The sequence below is a fragment of the Ornithodoros turicata genome, chromosome 7, assembly GCF_037126465.1.
Source record: "Ornithodoros turicata isolate Travis chromosome 7, ASM3712646v1, whole genome shotgun sequence".
Classification (NCBI taxonomy): domain Eukaryota; kingdom Metazoa; phylum Arthropoda; class Arachnida; order Ixodida; family Argasidae; genus Ornithodoros; species Ornithodoros turicata.
In genome coordinates this window covers 10,950,795-10,973,657 of record NC_088207.1, presented here as the reverse complement: position 1 = coordinate 10,973,657, position 22,863 = coordinate 10,950,795, and the positions used below count along the sequence as shown (strand labels likewise).

At 43.7% G+C, this 22,863-nt stretch overlaps 1 protein-coding gene across 4 annotated transcripts in view; it reads right to left on the bottom strand.

Moving 5' to 3' along the window:
- LOC135400200 (cyclin-dependent kinase 16-like) overlaps nucleotides 1-22,863 on the bottom strand; it is a 93,550-nt gene that overhangs the window by 68,186 nt on the left and 2,501 nt on the right. For 3 of the 4 annotated variants that reach the window (XM_064631950.1, XM_064631948.1, XM_064631949.1), the window contains exon 3: nucleotides 19,136-19,222. In XM_064631950.1, the coding sequence (XP_064488020.1) occupies nucleotides 19,136-19,222 (87 nt within the window). Of the gene's footprint in view, nucleotides 1-902; nucleotides 1,491-19,135; nucleotides 19,223-22,863 lie in introns of those variants that run through there. The other variant, XM_064631951.1, reaches the window with a different exon arrangement.

Sequence of the window (22,863 nt, the reverse complement as noted above, 5' to 3'; positions counted from 1 at the left end):
GTATATTTCCGGAAAGAGAATCGTTTCACTCCTCCGAGGTCTCGTCTGCTCCGCTTTCACCTTCCAAAAAGTACACCTGCAGCAATGCCGAGGTCAATGCAGCCTCGGGGAGAGAATATCCCAACCGGCATCTTCCATGTAGCGGTGAATTCGAGGGAACGATCTCAGGACATGAGTCACGGTGTAATATGCGCTTCCGTTGGAAGAAAGGCGTCGTTCGCAGACGACAACCCAAGCAGATGGCACTTGGCTCTATTAGGCCTGCACCACACAACGAATCGTTGTCGCTTCTTCGGGATATAACCTTCCACGCGAGGCAGGGACCCTCTGGAGGTGAACACTATTCACAGCCTGAATGGCTCCTCTCATGAATTATGGCTTCGCAACGTCTGTTTTACTCGTTTTTGCACATTCACGCCTTTCTCATCGGGAGTTCATCGTTCAGATTTCCTGCATTTGCTACAACTGTGAACCAATCAGTTGCTGCACAAATCTACATCATTCGTAAAAGTTCTGTACAAATTCGTGCCTCAATTTTGAAAATTGGAATTGAGCACAACGCCCTCAAATTTGTACCGCACTTTTGTGTATTTTTAACATCATCTCGAGATGATTTTTCTGGCTGGCGAGTGCACAATAACGGCCCTGCTTCCATGCTGTCAGTTACACAACACGAACACATGTGTTCCGCACCATGTTCCCTGCACTGACGGTGCCGCGATTTTCATTGATCGAACGTCACTCTGGCGCGTAAACAGCCTCGCGTCCATTCTTAGCATCCTCCGCATCCGTAACACGATTAGTGGCGTGAAAATCATCGCTGACATTTCGTGGAGAAAAAGTCGGACTGGAAATCTACGTGCGGAGAAACGCAGCAGGTGACAACAAAACACTCGACTTACTCAGGCTCTTGGAATTCTTGAGGGTTGCCCCGATCTTCCGTCGCGTGATGCTGAAGGTCGAAAACCAATTCCCCAGCTTTTGACTCCCAAAGTTGCTGAATGTGTTGCTCTTGTGAATCAGTTTGATATCCATGGTGCCCTCTTGAGCGAGTTGCAATGTAGACTAGACTTGATATGGCCACAACACACCACATACACACACACACAACGACACCCTATGTTATCTGCTCAGTGTCGTCGCTGAATCGTCCCAGAGGCGCTTTCTCCATCGATTTGCAGACACAGTGAGAGAAAGCACGTCGCAGACGACTCGAACTGCATTCGCAGACGACCGACGGAGGACTTGAGGTAGGTTGGTCGGTCGGGTGTGCGAGCGAATGAGCCGAGATAACCACCGCGCTTGTCTATGCCCCGAACATTGTTCGCACAACGATGGCGCAACTGAAGGGAGCGACGAGATTTGCAGTGAGACGGCGATAAGTAGCAGTGACTCAAATCCGTGGAGATAAGAGAGAAATCACGATAATTACCAAGACTCGCGGCACAACCAGACGCCTCGTTCGACTACGAAGCGCTCATCCACTCACAACACAAATAACGACGCTGACCGTCAGACCGTGGCGCCATCGCGTGCATCAACGACGAAACATACTCTACACCGGAATGCTATCCCTCGTTTCAGTTGGTTTCGGTTTCAGAATCACGCTTCAACGCACGTGCCAGAAAATCTGTTATAGAAATTATGTCACATGAAGCAGTCAGCCCAACCTCGCCATGGACAGTACGAACGACACACAGCGAAGAGAGACTCCTGTCAAACGGCATACATCCAGTAATATTTTAAAGAAACATTTTTTTTAAGGGAGGAAATGTTATTTATTCGCTTGTAACCATACATTGCCAGTATCGCGTGCAAACTACACAACACGCTTCATCACTGACAATATACAGGGTGCTTCAGTTAAATCCCCGGGCTAAATAATTCGCGAAAGTCTCGTAAAAAAGAAAGTTCTCCGATTGGTGCCACCCGTTCGCGAGTTACTTCCCCCCCCCCCCCCCGGGGGATTTAACTGAAACAGCCTACATATAGGAGGATAAAACGCGAAGGGTGCGTAGTTGTTTCAATATGTGGGAGCTAACAAAGTTAATACGTGCCAGGTAAACAAACAATCAGCTGACGGTGAAACAGGGGCGGAGGGGGGGAGGCGGTTTCTTTGTCGGAGCCCGTAGTCGGGGAGGGGAGAGAGGGAAATCCTATGAATAAACTTTATTTTTGCCACTGCAGTGAAAGATATGTACATAAAGGAACTCCCACATGTCTAACAAACAGCAAGCAAGCAACAAAGCAGCAGCAAACAAGCAGCCGATACACATTTTGTATTCGTATTTTCCGTACATGCATATTGACCTTGCAATAAATTCCATATCTTTGCTGTTATTGGAATGTGAAGCAGCCCAAGTTGGAACTTTGGTTTCCATTTGTCACCCGACCTACAGAGTCCAATACGTTCATTGAGGGATAGAACTGTATAGATCGAGTAACAAACGGAATCCGCATAAATGCAGTCTTCGGAAAGGTTACTGTAAAAAGTAACCACGTTACAGTTACTACTTGTAAAAAGTAACCAAGTTACAGACACAGTTACTCCGAGAAAATAGTAACTAGTTAAGGCGCAGTTAGAGTAAGTTACACCGGTTACTTTACAAATTGTCAAGCGTTTCACCAAGTTCTATTCCCAATTCTGGAGTAAGTGGACGTGTATAGCACATGTTGCACACCACAGTATAACTGCAAAAGCGCACAATATACCTAGACTTGTCAAGCTGTCGAAAACTCTTTTTCCTGGTGCCTACCCTTGATGCAAGTGGGCGACAACAAAGTTATATCATCTACCTATCTATCCACAATTGCCAAAATTTTTCTTGTCACGAAAAGATGAAAGTCACTGAAAAGGTTAGCCAGCTGTAGGACTCGAACCCACATCTTCTGGATTACCGGTCCAGGGCTCTACCCTGGTAGAGCCCTGGACCGGTAATCCAGAAGATGTGCAGGGTAGAGCCCTGGACCGGTAATCCAGAAGATGTGGGTTCGAGTCCTACAGCTGGCTAACCTTTTCAGTGACTTTCATCTTTTCTTCGTTGATTTCTTAGGCAATTTGAGGCTTTGTTTGTATCTGTCCCTTCTATGTTGTTCCAGCCTCAGAACATCAGTTTCTCTCTTGTCACAAAAAGTTACTTAGGGCCCTCACGATGAGCAGGTACTATGCTTCAACCGCTTCACTAACACCTTGCAAATTCTTCAGTTACCGACGTCATAAAGGCTTTCGAGAACGAAGCAGTCATTGTCACGACACAAGGTTATTAGTCAATAGCATTGATAACTCTCCCTTTCCAAATACATATCTCTTGAGAACTACGGACAGTCATGTGAGGCAGGAATACTGGTGGCAGGAAATGGGAAGAGTTTCCGAAGTTACAGATAAAAGCACGAGATTTTGAAAGGAAAGTAACTAGTTATCATAATTAATTAGTTACAGTTAGAAGTTACTCCCTGAGGGAGAGTAAGAGCTGTCAGTTACCTTCTCTACCGTGTCAAGAAACAGAAAATACAATTTGTAACGTTGGCCTCCATTAGCATGACGTTGGCATAAATGTTACATAGAACTTTCTTTGCCTCATCCCATGGTAAAAGGCAATGTGACAGTTTTGGCAGTACCGTTTAAAAGGTTGTCAGCTTGCAGTGCCCCTATTGAGTGCAGATATTCTGACACCTGCACAGCCACAGTCAGCTGGCGCAGCAGGATCCGCAGAAAACGGTGCAAGAAAAACTATGATAATAGTACCCCACAGAGCAGGATGCAAATGCGCAGACCAAATTTTTTTCCCGTTTAAGAAAAAATACGTCACCAGATTTTTGATGTTACAGGAGAGGATATGTTATACAAAGGGCACAATTGCTTTCATTTCATAGACGACGTCAAGTATGTCAAAATACTATACGTAGTGTCACTTTTTACGAATAGTCGATGTTTTTGAACGTTTAGTTAAATAATGAATACAGATCAGCTGAATATTTTTTACGTGAAGCAAATCTCCATCGAGTAGTTTACGAGCATCAATACTCTGGGGCTCCTGCAAAAATGTTAACTCGCCAAAAATTCATTGTGAACTTGGCCCAAAACGCGCTCCGTCCTTGAGCTCTCACCACATCACCAGATTTGTTCTCACCCCATGTACCCTTCCGTAAGCTAGATCCACCCTTCCCTTCTAACACCAGGCAAAGAAAGCGCAGAAATAACCTCAGTATGTGTCAGAAGGACACGTGGGACTGACAACACTTTTTCATGTTAGGGTCGAGTTCGAGGCACCCTCAGAGTTCAAGAAAACGAAATCTCGAGCAAAAAAATTTTAATATCCTACATACACTCCCCTAAGGGAATGCACACCGTTTTTTTGTTTTTTTTCAGTGAAATCTAAGAGGGTCGAGCTACGCCTCTGGCTGGTTTCGCCTGGAGAGGCCAATCAAATCATCAAACATTATAATATCGTATGCCAAAATAATAATAATATAATATCCAGTGATGGCCAGTAGTTAACTACATGTAGCTAAACTACTAGTTAAACTACCTGATTGTACGAAGGCAGAAAAAATAGGCGATGTCAAGTTGCCGGTGGTGAGTAAATCAAAGAGTGATATTAAACGGTAGGAACAACTTATTTATTTACACATGGTAAACAAGACTTTCGTGCACGAGACTGCACTTCTTCAGGTTACACTTCGGTTGCACTTCGGTTAATTTCAGGTTGCACTTCTTCAGGTTCTTCAGGTTACTTAGGTAACCTGAAGAAGTGCAGTCTCGTGCACGAAAGTCTTGTTTACCATGTGTAAATAAATAAGTTGTTCCTACCGTTTAATATCACTCTTTGATTTACCTGATTGTAGTTAAAAGGTAGTTAACTACTTGCAGAAATCTAGTGTACAACTACTAGTTAAACTACTATTTCGAATAGTTAACTACAGTAGTTTGGTTACTGCAGGTGCCAACTACTTCCGATTTTGCGGCAAGCTTTACGGCACGATTGTACTTCCGACTTTTACGTTGAACTACTTGTTTGATGAGAACGGAGGTGCAGAGCAATTGTGGCATGCACGTGTACTAAATCTTCACTTTTATCACTGCTTGTGATTCATATTTAGGTGTACAAGAACACTATAGAATGGTATTGGTGTTGATGGACAACGTTAAGTAGTTAGAGATGTAGTTAAAATACATCGCAGTAGTTAAAGAAGTAGTTTTAACTACCTCTCCTGAAAAGTAGTTGAACTACTAGTTAAACTACTCCATTGCGAAGTAGTTATAGTTAAGCTACTGTAGAAGTAGGTAGTGGCCATCACTGATAATATCAAATATTAGCAAACCACGTAGATGTAGCAAGATAATTCCCTGTCCTACCAAGATGATCACCTCGCTCACTGAGAGAGGAGATCGTCTATTACTATTATTTACAGAAATATGCATCCCCTTTGGTGCGGTAAGCATTGACTTCAATTCTGTAGGGACAAAACGTATAGAAAGCTAACGAGACCCCCACAAAACACACATCCCGTAATACAGTAGAACCTCGTTTATATCACGTTCATTAATCTGACAACCTCGTTTTATGACCATTTTGCTCAGGAACCATTCCCTCCCTATAGAAATCCTCCTGGTTAATATGACAATTCGGTTATCCCACAATGACGGAGGTTTTTGTCACACATGGGGGTGCAGACGAGTATTCAACACTCTATATTGTGACAGCTGGTGGTTGAACGAGTGTCCAGTGGTTTCGGATTAACGCATGTCTAAGCTGCACCTCCGGATTCAGAATGAATCATGATGCTGTTTGTGGCCTAAATAAGGCTTATAAGAGCAGTGCCCTTGGCCATCTGGTTGTATACTGACCTGCTGCAGACGTACTGGAGCAACAGAAAAAAACTTTGAGCAACGGAAAGACAAGCAGAATGTGTTTGCCATTGACCAGGCAATAGTGTCATTGGAAAAACTGCAGCTGGAAAATGTAACCAAGTAGACACTTTATCGGACGTCCTCCGCAAATAAACTGCACAATGTTCTTCAACAATGCTTCCTGATATGCAGTAAATATATTTTTTTCTCCTTTCCTTTGTGCTTTCGGGGTATCGGGTACAGGTTTTTTTTTTTCTGTCCTTAATGCATATCATATGCTGTTCGTTATATGTTTTATGTTTTTTGGTGCAGCAACATCGGAGGTCATAATGCGCCAGTGCAATGTTAAAATCTGATCAAGTGTCGTGTGTGGTCGCATGTTTAAATGTTCGTTATATGACAATTCGCTTTATGACCAATATCTGTGGGGAACGGCCATGGTAATTTTTTTTTGTTTTTTAATTCCACGTTAGAGTCGCAGAGCAACTGCGGCTATGAGCGGCATACAGACTTGGAGAGAGGACAGCAGGAAGAAGTGGGGGACAGAAGGTCAGTATGTGTCATGGGCCGACTTCAAGGGGAATTGTGCCGACATTCCTGTGCAAAGTTTGCTGGAAAACGTGAAACATGAAAGAACTGATGTACTGAGGCTGGAACAACTCAGTGAAATAGAAGGGACAAATACATACAAAGCCTCAATTTGCCTAATTTGCCTTCTTAGGCAAATTGAGGCTTTTTATGTATTTGTCCCTTCTATGTTGTCCCAGCCTCAGAACATCAGTTCTCACATGTTCAACAGTTGCCGCCTGCGTCGATCCCTGTCGTATGAATGTGTGTGTGAGTGAGCAAAAATGTAAGAGTGAAAGGAGGATGAGTGAGAGAGAGTGACTGGTTTGTCCCTTCAGATGACGCACCCTGCAAGTCGCTGAGAAGGCGTGTTAGCTTAGCTCAATTGGTAGAGCCCTGTACCGGTAATCCAGAAGATGTGGGTTCGAGTCTTACAGCTGGCTAATCTTTTCAGTGACTTTCATCTTTCTTCACCTTTCATTGCTGAAAAACCCTCAGACACAGGAAAATCCAGGAAAAACCTCGAGACAGTACAGCCGGTGTCAGGATTCAAACTTGCGTCACCTCCCAGTGTCAGCGTGGAAAGCTATCATCCTAACCACTATGTAACGGGAGCTGGTGGCCGAGGTCATATTAACGATGCTCGACTGTACTTAAGTGTCGTCAAAGAAAAATCAAGAGTAGTTAACATACTTCATAGAGTCGTTCAGAATTTTTTCCTGGACAGAAAGATGCGAATGCAATGAAGCTTCGAAGAGGTCTGTGTCTCAATATATTTTGCCCATGTATCGTCATAATTAGGCCTACAGTTTGCTCAATATAATATCCTGAAAAGAGCATGCATTTAGGTGCTCAAAACAATGGGTATAAGCGATGAAAAGTTCAAAGGCAAGACCAGGAATGCGCATTCACTTTTGCTTCTTTAATGTCGGGTTTCACCAACACCGATCAACATTTGAACAGAGATCAACGAACCCTTAACTTGAATTTAACGCTAAACTCTGCTTCACTAAAGGGAGTTATTGTCGCTGAAACATTCATCACGTCACCAACTAACGTTCGTAAAAGAGAATTGAGTATGAGAAATTGATGTTCGGAGGCTGGAACACATAGAAGGACAAATCAAGGACATCAAGAACTGAGTGTTGTCTTCAAGTTTTAGCAACGCTTGATCTCAATTCAAAGGTAACCAGGGTTGGTGACACCGGGCCTATGTGAATCAAACTGCTACATGCAGGGGCAGATCTACGGGGGGTCCGAACGTCCTTATCCTTTTCAATTTCAACAACTTTATCTTGATGACAATGATCAGCGTGTGTCACAGCCACAGGAGACACTCTACAGCACTGCTTGTGCAATAATTTGACAAAATCCACTCTCAAATTCTGTTGTCAACATGTCTTCCAAATGAGCTTAGGCATCAGGTAACAGTGACACAGTGCAACAAAAAGCCTCAGTGTTGAGCGATACGTGAAACAGACGAAACAATGTTATCACTTTGCCAGAGATGTCTCAATGAAAGAAGTGAAAAGGGGCCATGCAATCACCCTCCAAAGTTATATTGTGCAAATTATTCATTCCTCAGTACCAAACGTTGAGTTCCATGTTTTCAGTGCCTATTATGAGGCAAATTTGGCATGTTTTTCAACGTCTAATTTATTCTGAAGAATCTGTGCTTTGCTATCTCTGTGTTTGTGTTGTTTACTCACTAACAATTGAAGAATTGGAATGGTGAAATAGACAACGGCGATTGTTTTGAATTACGAGCAGGGTGTCGAACCGCAAACAATACGGGTTCGGTTCGGGTACGGGTTCGCGTTGCTTTGATTTCGTTACGGTTCAGTTCCGGTTCGGCCATGCCAAAAATCGAACCGGTTCGCAAACCGGTTCTCAACCTCGAACCGGTTCACGAACCGGTTCAACGCTTCTATTTTATATGTTCTATAAAACTGCTTTTATCAGGAAATGCGAGGCTAATAACGTACCGCTGTTGTCTGCACTGACATTTTTAGCGGTCAGGTACTCCCGTTAGCGAGAGAAAGGAGAAATGGATGAAGCGTCGTAGACCTGCTACTTACTGTTCCTAAAATCTCTTTTTTCACACGCGCAGTGCCAGCAAGATACACTTAAAGGAAGCCTAATAAGATGGACAGCGTTACATAGACGATGGTACTTGCCGGCAGACTGCATTCGCAGCGTGAATCGATCTGAAACCGTACTGAAGCATATCGAAAATAAGCCTGCCAGCCTTACTCTGTCAGAGCTCACAGCAGTGTACTAGTTAATCCACAACACAAAGGCAAAGGCAAGACAAAGGCAAAGGCAACAGGCGACACAACTGCACTACCAATAAGCAGAACTGTATTTACTTTTCAAACCACGACCAATCAAACAGGCACTGTTCTGCGTACGCTACTTCTCCACTTCTCATGTTTCTAACTTGTGTAATTTTTACTGCTCACGTGTAAAGCGAAATGTTGGGAGCTTACTTAATCACATATTCGTCCTATAGAGCTACACAACTGGCGTACTCCATTCCTGTTTCATTCGTCCGCTTGGCGCCTCGTCTCTGAAGAGTAGACGCCGCAGCTTGTGCGTAGGGCGCTAGACACAGCGCTCACAAAGACAACTGCGCTTCAGCGTGTTAAAAAGATGCTGAGAGTATACTTACTATATGTCCTCGTTTGTCTGCTAGGTGATAATTTCCGAAATTCATGATGTGGACGTGTAATGATGATACCAATGTGTCTTCGTTCTGGGATTGAGAGGAACTCCTATGCTGACTTCTTTTATGTCCGAACCGTTTTGTTGCGAACCGGTTACCCCTATTATGTTTTTACGGTTCTGCTCCGGTTCGGGTTCAACAGTGTCATGAAAATGTCGGTTCGGGTTCGGGTACGGTTCCGGCAAAATTAACGGTTCGGGTACGGTTTTCGGTTCGGGTTCGGGTTCGGTTCGACACCCTGATTACGAGGAATCCTTTTTTGCTCCCTATTTGCAAACAAGGATTGGAACCGGAGTTGAACCCGAACCAAAAACTGCTATTTTTTACTGAACCGGAATTAAACCAAAATAAATGTGAAGCAGTTACTGGTTCGCAAAACGGTTCATGTGGGACGTGTGCTTCAGCAAGTCAGTCCCACAGTGTTTTTCTTACAAACTATGTAGCTGAGTTTCAATGGTTCCACTTTGTTTGAAAATGTTAAAGTTCCTATATAAATCAAGCGCATTCATTCGACGAATTTACGAGCTGAAACGTACATGAACGAGGGTTCAATGTGGTAATGATTTCCTTCCAGTATGCCAAGTTTCCTGGGGCTGCATAATGCGACACGCTAGATATGGGAGTTTATCGTGGTTTTTGGGGCACAGTGTGTGATGCTCTTGCCCTTCAGCAACCAAAATATGAGTCTAGTACAAAGTATTGTCACATTCGGGACTAGAGCTCATTTGTGGCAGTCTGTAGTTTCTCCAAAAATTAAGAAGGAAAAAATAGCAACTTGCTTGGTTCATTCTGAATCTCGAACACGCATAAACCACTATGTGAAATATCCTGTCTTTAGACCAACGTTCCCTGTCTCCCGCATTTATTTGTTCATTTGTCAACAGATATTGCCACCTTGTTGCAGCAAAATGCTGTATTTCGGGCAATCGCAAAATTCGCCTCTGCACTCTCTTCCAAGCAGAACACAACGTTCCATTCCACGAGGTACCACAGTTTGCACATTCATTGTGGTCCTGTTGCTTACATGCCTTTGCGATCTACTAGTACAACGCACTGATAGCTTTCATGCTGTACTACACAGGTCAGCCAAATTTCTTCGTGCAGCATGCAGCATACTATGGAATCACACTTCAGCGAGAGAAAGTATTATCTTGCGTCTTTAACATGCCCTAAGCCACGCCTGAATTTGAATATCAGTAAATTAAAATTTTTTAGCTTCGGTGAACCGGTTTGAACCTTTATTTGTTCTGCTCTAGACCCGAACAGAACCCCCCCTGGGTCTGTGTTCCAGATTTATTCAAGCTGTAGTGGAATGTTGAAGAGAAAATCCCGTAAAAGCCCTTATGAAAGGTCTTGAGCCACAGATACCGGCAAAAGGCTGCCGGTATCACCTTCCTACCGGTAACCGGCAGAGCGCCTAAATAACCGGCCGTGCCGGTATAATACCGGCCCGGTGGCAACCCTAGTTCTCTCATGTTCAACATGACCATTGTGCAAGAACACTGACTGTATGAGATATCTTTGATCTCCACCCCATCTAGAAACTCGTCCATGACACCCGGCCACATGACTAGGGTTGGTTCTCCGAATCCTGGGCCACTTTTACAGTCCCGGGACAGGATTTCGGGATTGATGTAAAACTGAAAAAGCACGCACACACGTCCTTTTGTGTATTTACTCAAATGATACCTGCGTGCGTTTTGTGTCTGTCTCCGCAGCATTTTGTCACTGCATCGAAAACTTAAAAGGCCTCATTCTCCTAAAAAAAAGGCTAGTTTTTTTATTCGCAGTTGTCACACATAGCGCCTACCGATTTTTTTCATACTGTCACTGAATAGCGAATGCGAAATGAAGATTCGATTTCCGAAACTTTTTATTTCCAACTTTTTTTTAACATGCACCAAAACCTTATTGATACCAGTAGCTCAGTGGGTGACTATACGTGACAACCTATTCTAGAGCTTATTCTAGACATCTTTTATTTACATTCTTTCTTGCACGATGTGCTGATATTTTTGTTTGTGTGCATGTTTTGTATTTATGTTGTGTACCGTGTTCTATTTTTTGTATTGTAACATTGTTCGCTGCCCGCCTAGATGGGTTTTGGTCCGCCTTTGCAAAAGAAATGGGAAAACAAGAGAAAAAGAACAAAATCAAACACCGAACGCATGTTGTTTGTTATGCACCATGGTAAAGAACGTAACAGAGACACAGAAACTGAAGTTCCAAAACTTGCCAAGCAACAGGATGTGAATTCCTCCACCTGCTTAATTAATAAAAAGGCTGGCTTTCAAAAACACTTGCTTCCCCCCCCCCCCCTGCTTTCTTTGCGCTGTTATTCATTTGTCCACGCCTATAAAGGCCGTTGAATGGCGCCAATGCCCGTCTAACGATTAAAGCTCCGGCTCAGGCGTTAACAATTGAAGCCTGCTTACCGGCACCCCGCAAGGGACGGGAAAAGACATTTACGACTGCTGAGACTGTTTGAGAGGCAGCTAAGGACAAGTAATTGTCATTCAAACTGCGCGCTAGAAATTAGATAACTTAGAGGATAGAGAGGCAGCTATGCGATTCCGTATCGCGACTATGCCAACAATACGTTTGTAGTACTCACGGCAAGTCCTGGCATTGCGGGTTTTGTTTGAAAAAATCCCAGGAATTCCGGGATATCCCGCATCCCAACACTAGAAACGATATATTGAGTATGCCACAAGTAACTCTGCGCTGTGCCATGTCCATAGCAGACGAATTTTCAGCGAGAAATCATCAATCTCGTGATTGCTCGCTACATTGATGCTATACATCGTACTGATGTGATTACAGCATGTCAGGAGGTCAGGCTGGACACTCCAAAGTCACGCCACATTGCTCTTGTCTAGTTCCTGAGGGAGCATTTTAAAAACTTAAATTGCGCAGTGAAGTGATGCCATTCAGTAAAAACATTTCATACGAAGGCTCCAGATAGGCTGTTTGAGGAATGAAACAGGGTTTTGAGTACTGTTAAGAGAGTATTTTCGTTGCACCTTTAAGATGCTAGAAAGGTCAAGGTCATGTGTACCAAATACCTACTATACACACTGGAAACCTTGTGTGTAGAAAAAGCTAAGCTCAAAGAATGGTACTGTGACTTTCACATAAACAGCGACTGCAGAATCAAACCACTTAACTGCATTTATAAATCCATCTATCAATTAAGCACTCTGCTTTCAGTGATTGCCTTGATGGAGCGGTTTCAATGTGTTTTGACTTCAAGGGCATAAATGCTGCTCCTTGGTTGGGCAGCTCTCTTGAAGACGTTTATGAATTATTTGCATACCACGGCTCATTGCATACCCCATCACTTCAAAAAATAAGTAATAAGAATCTAGCTATTTCTTACTGCATTGGTTGCTATCTTTATATATAACCTCAGCACGAGGGCATAGAGAAATTCAAACAGGTGCTTTTTTTCATCAATTGCACTTGCATCATACCTGCTATTTTCTATACTGTGCTGAAATATCTGCTTATGCTCATGGCTGTATACCTCTTGTTAGAGTTACTTTACACAACAACCACAGCAATGGGCACAGCACTTCTGCTTAAATTCTAATTGGTGCATGGCACATGGAGCTAACATTTGTCTGCATGAAGTCCTATACTGGTTGCGATGGTATCTTTTGATGGGAAGCTTTTTGTTAATGAAGGATGTTTGCGACTTTATGGTATCTGCAAGGATTCTCAGACTATTCCAGATGAGACCAGAGATTTCTCCTTGGATTTCAGTCGTATCCTCCATTAACAATTTTTTCCCCCTTTTTTAGAGGGTCCTTGTAAAGCCCCCACAAAGAACTGTATGTAATTTAATACAACATCTGCACACTCTCAGCCTTATGAAGAGAAAAAGCCTTAGTTCATTTGCCAGGAAAGGTGTGTACTAGACCATGAAAACAACTGTTTTTCACAAGAGCAATGACCACTTTACATGACAGCTGTAAATCGTCCATCCACTCTGACAGCCCTTCATCTAAGCTTGCTGCAAAAGCTTCCTGTATATTACATTCCTCACACATTCTGGCTACATTAGGCAGCCAGACACGTCTTTGTAGCTAAGCTGCTTGTGCATGCGTCAAGTGTAATAGGGCGGTATCGACCTATATTCTGTATAGACCTGACTTTCGAGAGCCATTACTGCATAGAACAGGAAGTCACTTTAATTCACGGATTAGTAAATGTTACTCCGTTTCTTGACATGTGATAAGCAACAGGCACACATCCAAGGTTTCAAACACCATCTGAAGCCCAGTTCTAGGGAGTTGATCGAAAAGAGAAATAGAATGAGAACAGTTGTCTCACAAGAAGAGAAGAGCATTTATGCGTTTTATGTACATTATCCAACACTCAAAGAACTCTGGCAGTGCCAACTGGTTACTGGGTAATTCCATTTTAAATCGACCAAGGTACGCCGGTGACATTTTTAGATTTCAGTGAAAAAAATATACGTTGGAAACAACCTCAAGTGAAGACGAAAGCAGGTACCCGGAGCTTCTTACGATCTACCAGTCCACAGATGGAGAGGGGGTAAAGCAGCGTCGAGATTTTTTCTCGCGACTTTGCAGCCTTACTGACACCATTTCATTCGCATCACAACCCTCATAGCTGGCACACATAAAGTCTGGGCACTCTAGTATACCTGTACGGAGTGCAAACAGTCACACTTTAAAGGGACGCTGAAGGAAAAAATCCAGAAATCAGCAGATATGGCAAAAATCGCTCATTTTTCAGCGCTCCTAGCTTCTCGACGGCAGGTCGGATACCCCTAACTAAGTATATACTTAGGCAATCTTTATGCCATCGTTCAATATACAGAACACCTTTCTACCACGTTTTGTTGCCGAAAGAGATGTCAATACAGTTAGGTGAGAGCAGAAAATTGCAGATGTTTGGTGTGGCATACCCCAGCCGCTGCAATACTTATTCCAATAATTTTGCGGTTACTGAAAGGCGAACAGATCCCCAAAATGGAGCTGCAAATATGTGTCCCACTATTTTAGTAGGGTGAACACAGCAAATTTTTCTCTGTACCCAGGTCGCGCCGTTGCAGCCGTGCACTCCGACTCCAAGTCCAAGTGGCACACCATCGCGTGTTTCCCATTTCGTAGTGCCTTCAGTCTCCCTGATGTAGCGCCAATTCCCGCAGCTGGCACTTATTTGTCAAAATGTCCACGTCGGCATTAGGGTTGCCACCAGGCCGGTATTATACCGGCACAACCAGTTATTTGGGCGCTCTGCCGGTTGCCGGTAGGAAGGTGACACCGGCAGCCTTTTGCCGGTATTTGTGGCTCAAGGCCTTTCATAAGGGCTTTTAAGGGATTTTCCCTTCAACATTCCACTACAGCTCGAATAAATCTGGAACACAGACCCAGTTCCGCAGTCACCAGTCGTTTTCTTAGTTATTCATTATTATTATTATTCATTGTTGTTATTATTATCATTGCTGTTTCTAGCATCAATGATACAGCCAAACACATGAACATATGTTTCCTCGTATTATCTTGAGCGAGCACACTCTCTCTCTCTCTGTGTGTCTCGTCCACCCATCACCCACTTTCCCTTTTCCACGAGCCTTTCCTCCTTTCCCACTATTCCACCTCTTCTCCCCCAGCCGGTATTTTTCACTACGAAAGGTGGCAACCCAAATCTGCATTCTTATTTACGTACAACACTTTTATATGCCGTTGCTAGATCAACAGATGGAGTTTGTCTATTATGCCGCAGCGACTGCAAGAGTGACGTAGCCATTCTATGGGTCACAAAATTGTTGCGAACATGCTGAAACAAGAAGTTGTCACAGACCATGAAGGCAGAAAAAGTCTGGAACATTCAGCTGAATGTGTGTTCAGAACAGATAAGCCACTGCATGATGTTGAAGGGAAACGAGCTGAAGCATCTTGTCAAGAGAACAGCCACATATTGAATTGCATGGAGTGCTCCAAGCCGCTAAATGCATTCCCGGATGACCAAGAAACTATTTTTTAAATCAAACTGTGATTTGCCTTCAAAGCAACAAGTAAAGTGCTTGTTCCCCTAAGCCTCACCTGTACAAACACCCAGGCAAAACCATCTAAGTGAGAACGTTTCTGAAATGGTACTGCTGCAAACTTCAACTCAGACTTTAGGAATTTTCCAAAAGCTGAGTGCATATCGATGTATCAGGCATGTGTTTGCTTCAAAAGTGCAGCACATTCACACTCATTCTATTCATTCATGAAGAATTCAATTTGTGAGCACCAGTTTGTTCTGTTTGTTTGTTCTTGTGCTGCAGCAGCTTTTCCTGATGCTGTTCTATTTGTAAAACAGTGCAATCCCATATTTTCAAACACTCTGAACTGTAACCTACAGAAAATTTGAACAGTCGTGCATTTGAATGGGCAGAACACTTGGTAATTAAAACATTGCCTCACGCCCGACTACGCTTCAGACCTGGTCCTGGCATGTGAGAGACATGTTTACTTATTAGGTGTTAAATTTATTTGATACGTATATAAGGGTATTCCTTACAATGGCAATACTTGTGCCAGAGAAACAAGGAATGAATCACAGAAATCGTGTACGCGGATGATGGCTGATATTTTCTCGAATTGGGTTCGCAGTTGAGATGGGTCCACCATCACAAATGATGTTGATAGAGTCGCAGCTGAAGAAACGAGTGCAATCATGTATAACAGATTATTTTCGCCTTTAGATTATTTGATGCTTACCTATAAATAAGTACTGTAAAAGTCACTGATTTCACACTTTCAGTGACGTGATTGGCCCAAGCCATTTTCAAGCACCTTCCGGAGCAGGAAAAAATCCGTTTTGGAGCAACCAAATGGTACTTTTTGCAGATATACGTTACATCGTACGCAGTCATATACACTTTATTTTTAATATACTTTCAAAAGAGTGACGTAGATGTAGTCACGTACCGAAGCCGAAGACCACCTACTGGTAACGATTGTCACGTGCTGCGATCAGCTGAAGTGGCTTACGTGTAATGACACAATTTAGACTAGGATTTTCAACAATATTTGCAAACAGCGACCTAGCAGCGCGAAAATTCGAGTATTTCAAGTGGACAATGGCGGAGAAGACGCTGAAGTCAGAGACGCAGTCCAGTTGTGACGCACAACGGTAGAAGGTCACAAGGAATGAAGCATTTCCGAAAGAAACAATTTTTTTTTACTTATGACCATTCGTTCCTGAACCCTGACGAAAGCGAGTACGTAAATAAATTTGTTCCCTTCGGAAATGCTGCATTCCTTGTGACCTTCTTATTTCAAGTGCAGTATAATAGAGGATTGAATATAGATTACCGCGAACAATTTCTCACTGGTCATTTTTTGCCCCAATATTTTGCAGTTACAGTGCCAAATATAACCGAAACAGTGCAAGAAACTACCAAAGCTAGCTTACTGGTGGGAAAGTATTGTGCGCGCTCCTAACACCTTTTATCCTTTTAGTTATTTGCGCGCTCAATTTATCCACTGTGCTTTCACATGCTGTTAGAATCACACAGGCTGAACGCGTCCAATATTTATTTACGGTTTCTCGTTCCACAACACCAACTGATGAGGCTCGTGCACGTGACGTCACGCACAGCCTTTGAGTCACGTGACTCGGTAAAACATGGCGATGCGTTACAGCCGCCTTACTGCGGGCCAAATGCGGCAGCAGAGTGTGTTTTTACAATTTTACTTCTCGTAATTGCACGCATACTACAACAACTCACGGCATGCCCTCCAGCTGTGGCTGCGGTGCGTCAATACGTTTCCCCCGAGTCACGTGAACAAACGTGACGTCACTGTACGAGTCTCATTGATCGTCTCGCAATTGTTTCTGTTAGTGACGTGTTAGTGAGTCACATGAACAAACGTGACTTCACTGTACAAGTCTCATTGATCGTCTCGCAATACACGATTTCAGAAATTGCATGGATGGCCCACCAGAGTGCGCCATGTTGCGAAAGTCCCGCTGCATCTTGGGATTTAGTTTTCATGAGTCAGAGAGAAGAGAAAGAGCGCAAACGGTTTTGGTTTTCTTTCTCCTTCACCTCTTGCAACCTCGAGCAACAGGCAGCGAGCACGAATGTAAACCATTTCCCACGACGCATTGCGCGATGCACGTGACTTGGGCGACGGAGGGCCCCCGTGCGGAGCACAAGGGCAATATCTGAAATCGCCTATTGTTTGTGTTAGTGACGTGCTAGTGAGTCACATGAACAAATGAGATGTCACTGTACAAGTCTCATTGACCGTCTATTACAAGCGTTCTCGCAATCATCTGTGTTAGTGACGTCACGTGACACCTTGCGATAAGTTACAGCAACACAGCACGGCCACACGGCAACAGTTTAAAAAAATGAAAGAAAGAGACCAGTGTCCCCCATCCTGTCATCTTCCTTCCGGTGGGGGAAATCTTAATCCGTCATTTTGCTACTGCCTGGAAGCAACAGGCAGGGGACAAACTTATAACTATAGTCAGTGCAGAGTTGTATGTAACGCATTACTAGTAATCAGTTAACGTAATCAATTAATTTTGTGAGCAAGTAATTTTCCAAGTAATCTGATTACAATTTTCGGTAATCCATTACTGAGTAATCGATTACTTTTTCAACCTTCTTTCAACAATGGCAACCCCTTTTCAGCAAACAAATCTGTAATAAACGCGTGTATGTGTTTTGTATGTTGCTTTCAAACGTATTTGTGAATTTCACTTACCATATATGTATGTTGGTGTCTCATTTTAGAATTTGTAACAAGAGTTGCATTCACTGCAGGCTTGTTGGCTTTGCTATGGCCCACAATTTAAAAGTAACGGAAAAAGTACCGCGTTACATTTTTAATCGGTAACGTATTACATTTTTGATTAAGTAATTTGTAAACGGTAAAGAATTACTTTTCGCGCAGCAGTAACAGTAATTGTAATCAATTACTTTTTACGAGTAACGCGTACAACTCTGAGTCAGTGACACCTTAAGTCCTACAATTGGGACCGCCCACTCAGCCGCGGAAGGCTCCGGTGATAGGCTACCAGCCTTTGCACGACGCACCCATTTCGCAAGGTAGTGACGGCTCTCCCTCTCTCCACACTTGGCCGCGCCGGACTACATTCGCGTGCACGGAGCGATTCTTTTGTGTGGGGGAGTGGTTAAGTGTATGGCTTATATTGTCACTGACTATAGGGCCTGACTTTTTAGGGTTATACCCAATTATGCCCGACATTTACCTCCCGATTCAAATCAGGAAAAACAGGGTTTAACCCCATTGTAACACCAATGCATTCTCCAAATCATTCTTTTGTTCAACTGCCATCGAATGGAACAACCTCCCATCATCTCTCGCAACTATAATCGACCATACAGTATTTTGTAACACCCAGGTCGGTGCTCTTCCCATTGTAACGCGGACCGAAATATCGAGTCCGAAAACGCACTGTAATGGTCTAGTTTGGCTCTTGGAAGACAAAGTTTAAAAAAATAGGTATGTTCCAGGTGAAATGAGTACGAAAAACAAGACAGTGCATCAGAAACATAGTTCGAAATGTTGGAAGCAGAAATGCACTGGCTCTATGGGGTGTTTGATGGTGCCAAGAGTATATATCATATATAATATCATAATACATCATCATATATAATATCAGTTGGTGACAATAATGAGTCCCTTCACAGTGAGGACCAAAGTCCTACGGTGTCCAAAAAAAACGGTGTCAAAAAAGGGTACCGCACACCAGTGAAGGCTCTAGAAAATGGTCATGCCATCGTGAATGAACAGCGTCGATGTTGAGGGCAAGTCAGATCTGAAACAGGATCTGATCTACCTGGCAGTTCAGTCAGCGTGTGTTGACTGGGTACATCAGTTTGTACTGGCTAAGTGGAGAGCGAGAATGACTCAAGAAGTGATCTTTCACCCCCCGTTTTTTTAACACCGCTCAATAAATCCTCGTAACGTAGGAAGAAAAAGACTTCTTACCTGCTGCCGGAGATCTGAAGTCTGGAATGCGTGAAGATGATATGGAAAACCTTCGTGTCGCACGGGTGAACAGGCTAAGCCTCGAACCTGCGAACAAAGATTGAGTCACCCTGTATGAGTACGGCTCTCAAGTAATGTATGAACAGCACATTTTTTTTCTCCGAGTACCGAGGCATAAATCTAGATTCCCAGTCTTAACTAGGGTTGCCACCAGGCCGGTATTATACCGGCACGGCCAGTTATTTGCTCGCTCTGCCGGTTGCCGGTAGGAAGGTGATACCGGCAGCATTTTGCCGGTATTTGTGGCTCAGGACCTTTCATAGCGGCTTTTGCGAGATTTTCCCTTCAACATTCCACTACAGCTCGAATAAATCTTGGGCACAGACCCAACTCCGCAGTCACTAGTTGTTTCCTTTGTTATTCATTATTATTATCATTGTTATTCATTAAGTCTTGTGTTCTGAAGATCAGTGGTTGTGTCGACCCAGCTAGAACTTAGGTCGTATACAACCATCATGTGAGATATCCGCCTGCAAAGAAGGGTTTGTTTGCATCGATGCGTTTTTCAAAGTAAGTGGCAGTACAATCCGGTTGCTCAATACGATCCAGTGTAGCGTTCATGCCTGTTTATAGCAATTTCTAACATCAATGATCCAGCCAAACACAGGAACATATGTTTCCTCGTATTATCTTGAGCTCTCTCTCTCTCGTTTTCTGTGTGTGCTCTTCCATCCCTCACCCACTTCCCTTTCCCGCGAGTCTTTCCTCCTTTCCTTCTATTCCAACTCCACTCCCTCAGCCGGTATTTTTGACTGCGAAAGGTGGCAACCCTAGTCTTAACCAACAATAATCTGCTAAAACGCGAGGATATCAAGTGTCTCGTGGGATTCCCTTCATGTCCCACGGAATTCCGTGCATGACCTACCAGTGTCGTCCTGACGAGCGATAGAACAGCAACAACGGCTCGCCAAGACACAACAGGTTTACTCCAGCGCAGCACCAATCAAACTGCCCTGCTCGTGCCCCAAAGTAAGAAATGCACCCAGCAGCAACATGCGCTGCCAATGCACGCCCACGTATTATATAAATAAATGTATAAAATAAATGTATTATATATATGTCTGTACATAATTATTTGTGCGTTTATATCTGTATTGTATCCACTGTGAGTTATGTGTATTGTGTGCGCCAACAACATGGCCTTAGCGGCCGTTCTTGGGCACCAATAAAAATTATTATTATTATTATTATGCTTTCAGACACTAAATTATGCCGGGCCATAACAGGTTGGAGCACATCTTGCGTCAGCAGCCACGGTAGCAGCCTTTCCCACTCCATTTAATGATAATCTGTCTTAAAAGCAAAGGTAGACGGGGTCTTAAAGGGCCACTACGGACTAAATTTCGTGCCTTCAGAATCCTACTAAAGTTGTGTTACTGAAATTTTGTCTCACTTTACGTTCCTGCAAGATATTTTGGCTCTACATGATGCAAAAGCCAGAGTAAATTCATTTTTTTATTTTTGAGAACTGTGACGTCATGTTAGGCTCCGACAGGGTGCCCTGCACTCATGCACTCAGGGTGCCCGCATCGTACTGGGAGCTTCCTTTTTGCACTCCATTAGCAGAGCCTCACGTGACATACCTAGCCGACCACTCCGACCTTAAAGCAAACACAAGGAGAGAGAAGCCAGCTGTCCCATTTCCCCCTCTTTCGATCAGCGTCACGTGACTGATCCAATCAGTCATGGGCAGTATCAAAGATACGTGTATCTTCGATACTATCTTTTGGTACATTTTGTGTATCGGTATTAGGTATCACGTGCCAAAAATGAGAGTATCGGTATCGAAAATACATTTTTAGTGTATCGCGTATTTCAACGATACTCGATACTGAACGAAGACGCATATATTGAGGCTGTTGTGATTCTTAGGGTCGGCAGTGCTCGCTCAGGCGATAGTACAAGCTAGGCCACAACGGCGTAGGCATGTCGACCATAGATTCGCTCGAAGCTTACGTACGCGTGCGCGCTCTATCGTCAAGGTAGCCAGGAGAGGAGGCCCTGGGCCTTGCTCAGGAACGCGCTCTCGGCTTCGAGTTGGTTCCAGAAAAATCTCTTCAGTCTCCTCATATGTCGGGGGTGCCAAAAATGCTCAGCGTCATCCAAAACGGCCTTACACAGGACCAACCTCATGGCTTCTGGAACTGCGCTGCCCGATGTCCCCCTGCTCAGTGTACAAGAGCACGTCCACTTAACTTGAAATGTGGATTCCACGTCTGACTGTCTGTCTGTCATGCCGAAAGAATAGCACTGTAACCCGTTCTACACCTCACAATTCACAACGGCCAACTAAGAAAATCAAGTATCAGCTATGGCTGACGAACTCCAGTGTGCCATCTTGGATGGAAAATATTTTATTGTCACGTCGTCTGATGGAGACCTAATCATACTACCAGCTTTATTATATTCGGGATTTCAGTGATGTATCGAAATATCGACGATACAGTACCGAGTATCTGTATCGAAAATCAATTTCGGTTCTGTGTCTTGTATCGGTATCAGAAATACAATTTTTTAGTGTATCGAGTATCGGTATCGAAGATACTTTTTTGAAGTATCGTGCCCAGCCCTGGATCCAACACGTGACCCTCCCCGGACGCCCGTGTCGTTGCTAGGAGATGGTGCCCTCTCCACAACATGATATCATTGCAATTTGTGGGTTTATGATTACGTCACCCGCTCCTCGTGTCATCGAAACTTGCGGAGGCTCGGCAGATCTTCAAAAATTGACAGAAATGCACAGCGTTAGTAAACAAGATTGAAATTTTGCGGTTACAATCCTTGAGGCACCTTCTTTTCATGGACTAAATAAAATTAACACTGTTTTCCCCCCAAGTCCAGAGTGGCACTTTAAATACTGGTGTGTGGTGGCCCATAGTAACAGTACTCAAGCTAGCAGTTGTGAGTACGATGAAGGCAGTATCCCCTTTAGAATGAGGAGAACAATTCAAACTCGATGAGATGCTACCGTCGTTGTGTACATGTTAAGTAGCGCACATTCCCTCTGCTTGCATCAGTAAAGAACACAAGAAAGAGATACTGCAGTAATGCCAGGTATCCAAGTACAATCTAAGCATCCCTCAAGCAAGAAAACAATGGTCACAGGAGGGGCTCTTGTTTATATATTACACATCACAATTAGCTTCTCAAGATACGCATTTATACGTCAAACAGCATTCTGCAGAGCACCAATCCAAGCTCAAAATGCTGCAGAGTTTTGACACTTGGTTTTGATTTGCACCACATTCTTCCTTGCAGCTTGACACTGACCTCAAGTCAGCAGTGCTCCTTAAATATGGTTATGGTTATTTACGGTATTTACTGCAGCTGAGATTCTGTGACCGGCTTGTGGAATGCGGTTTCTGGTTAACGTCGGACGTCTTTGTACAGCCAGGAGCGCAACACAGTGTTCCACACTACATGGTCACGTCAGAACTGACACTCTTAAGCGAAAGTTGGTGTATTTACTGAGGACTTTTCACTTAGTATATATTGCAATGCGAACGCCAAGCAGACGACCTCGGACACAATCACCTGCGCTCCCATTCGTGTGCCTGGCTTACATCATCAAGGTGTTAGCTGCAGAGGGAGTGCAAATCTTTAAAACTCGTTTATTAAATATGTAAACTGGTTTTGGAAGAGAAACTTGGCCATGTTGAGTGTGAAGT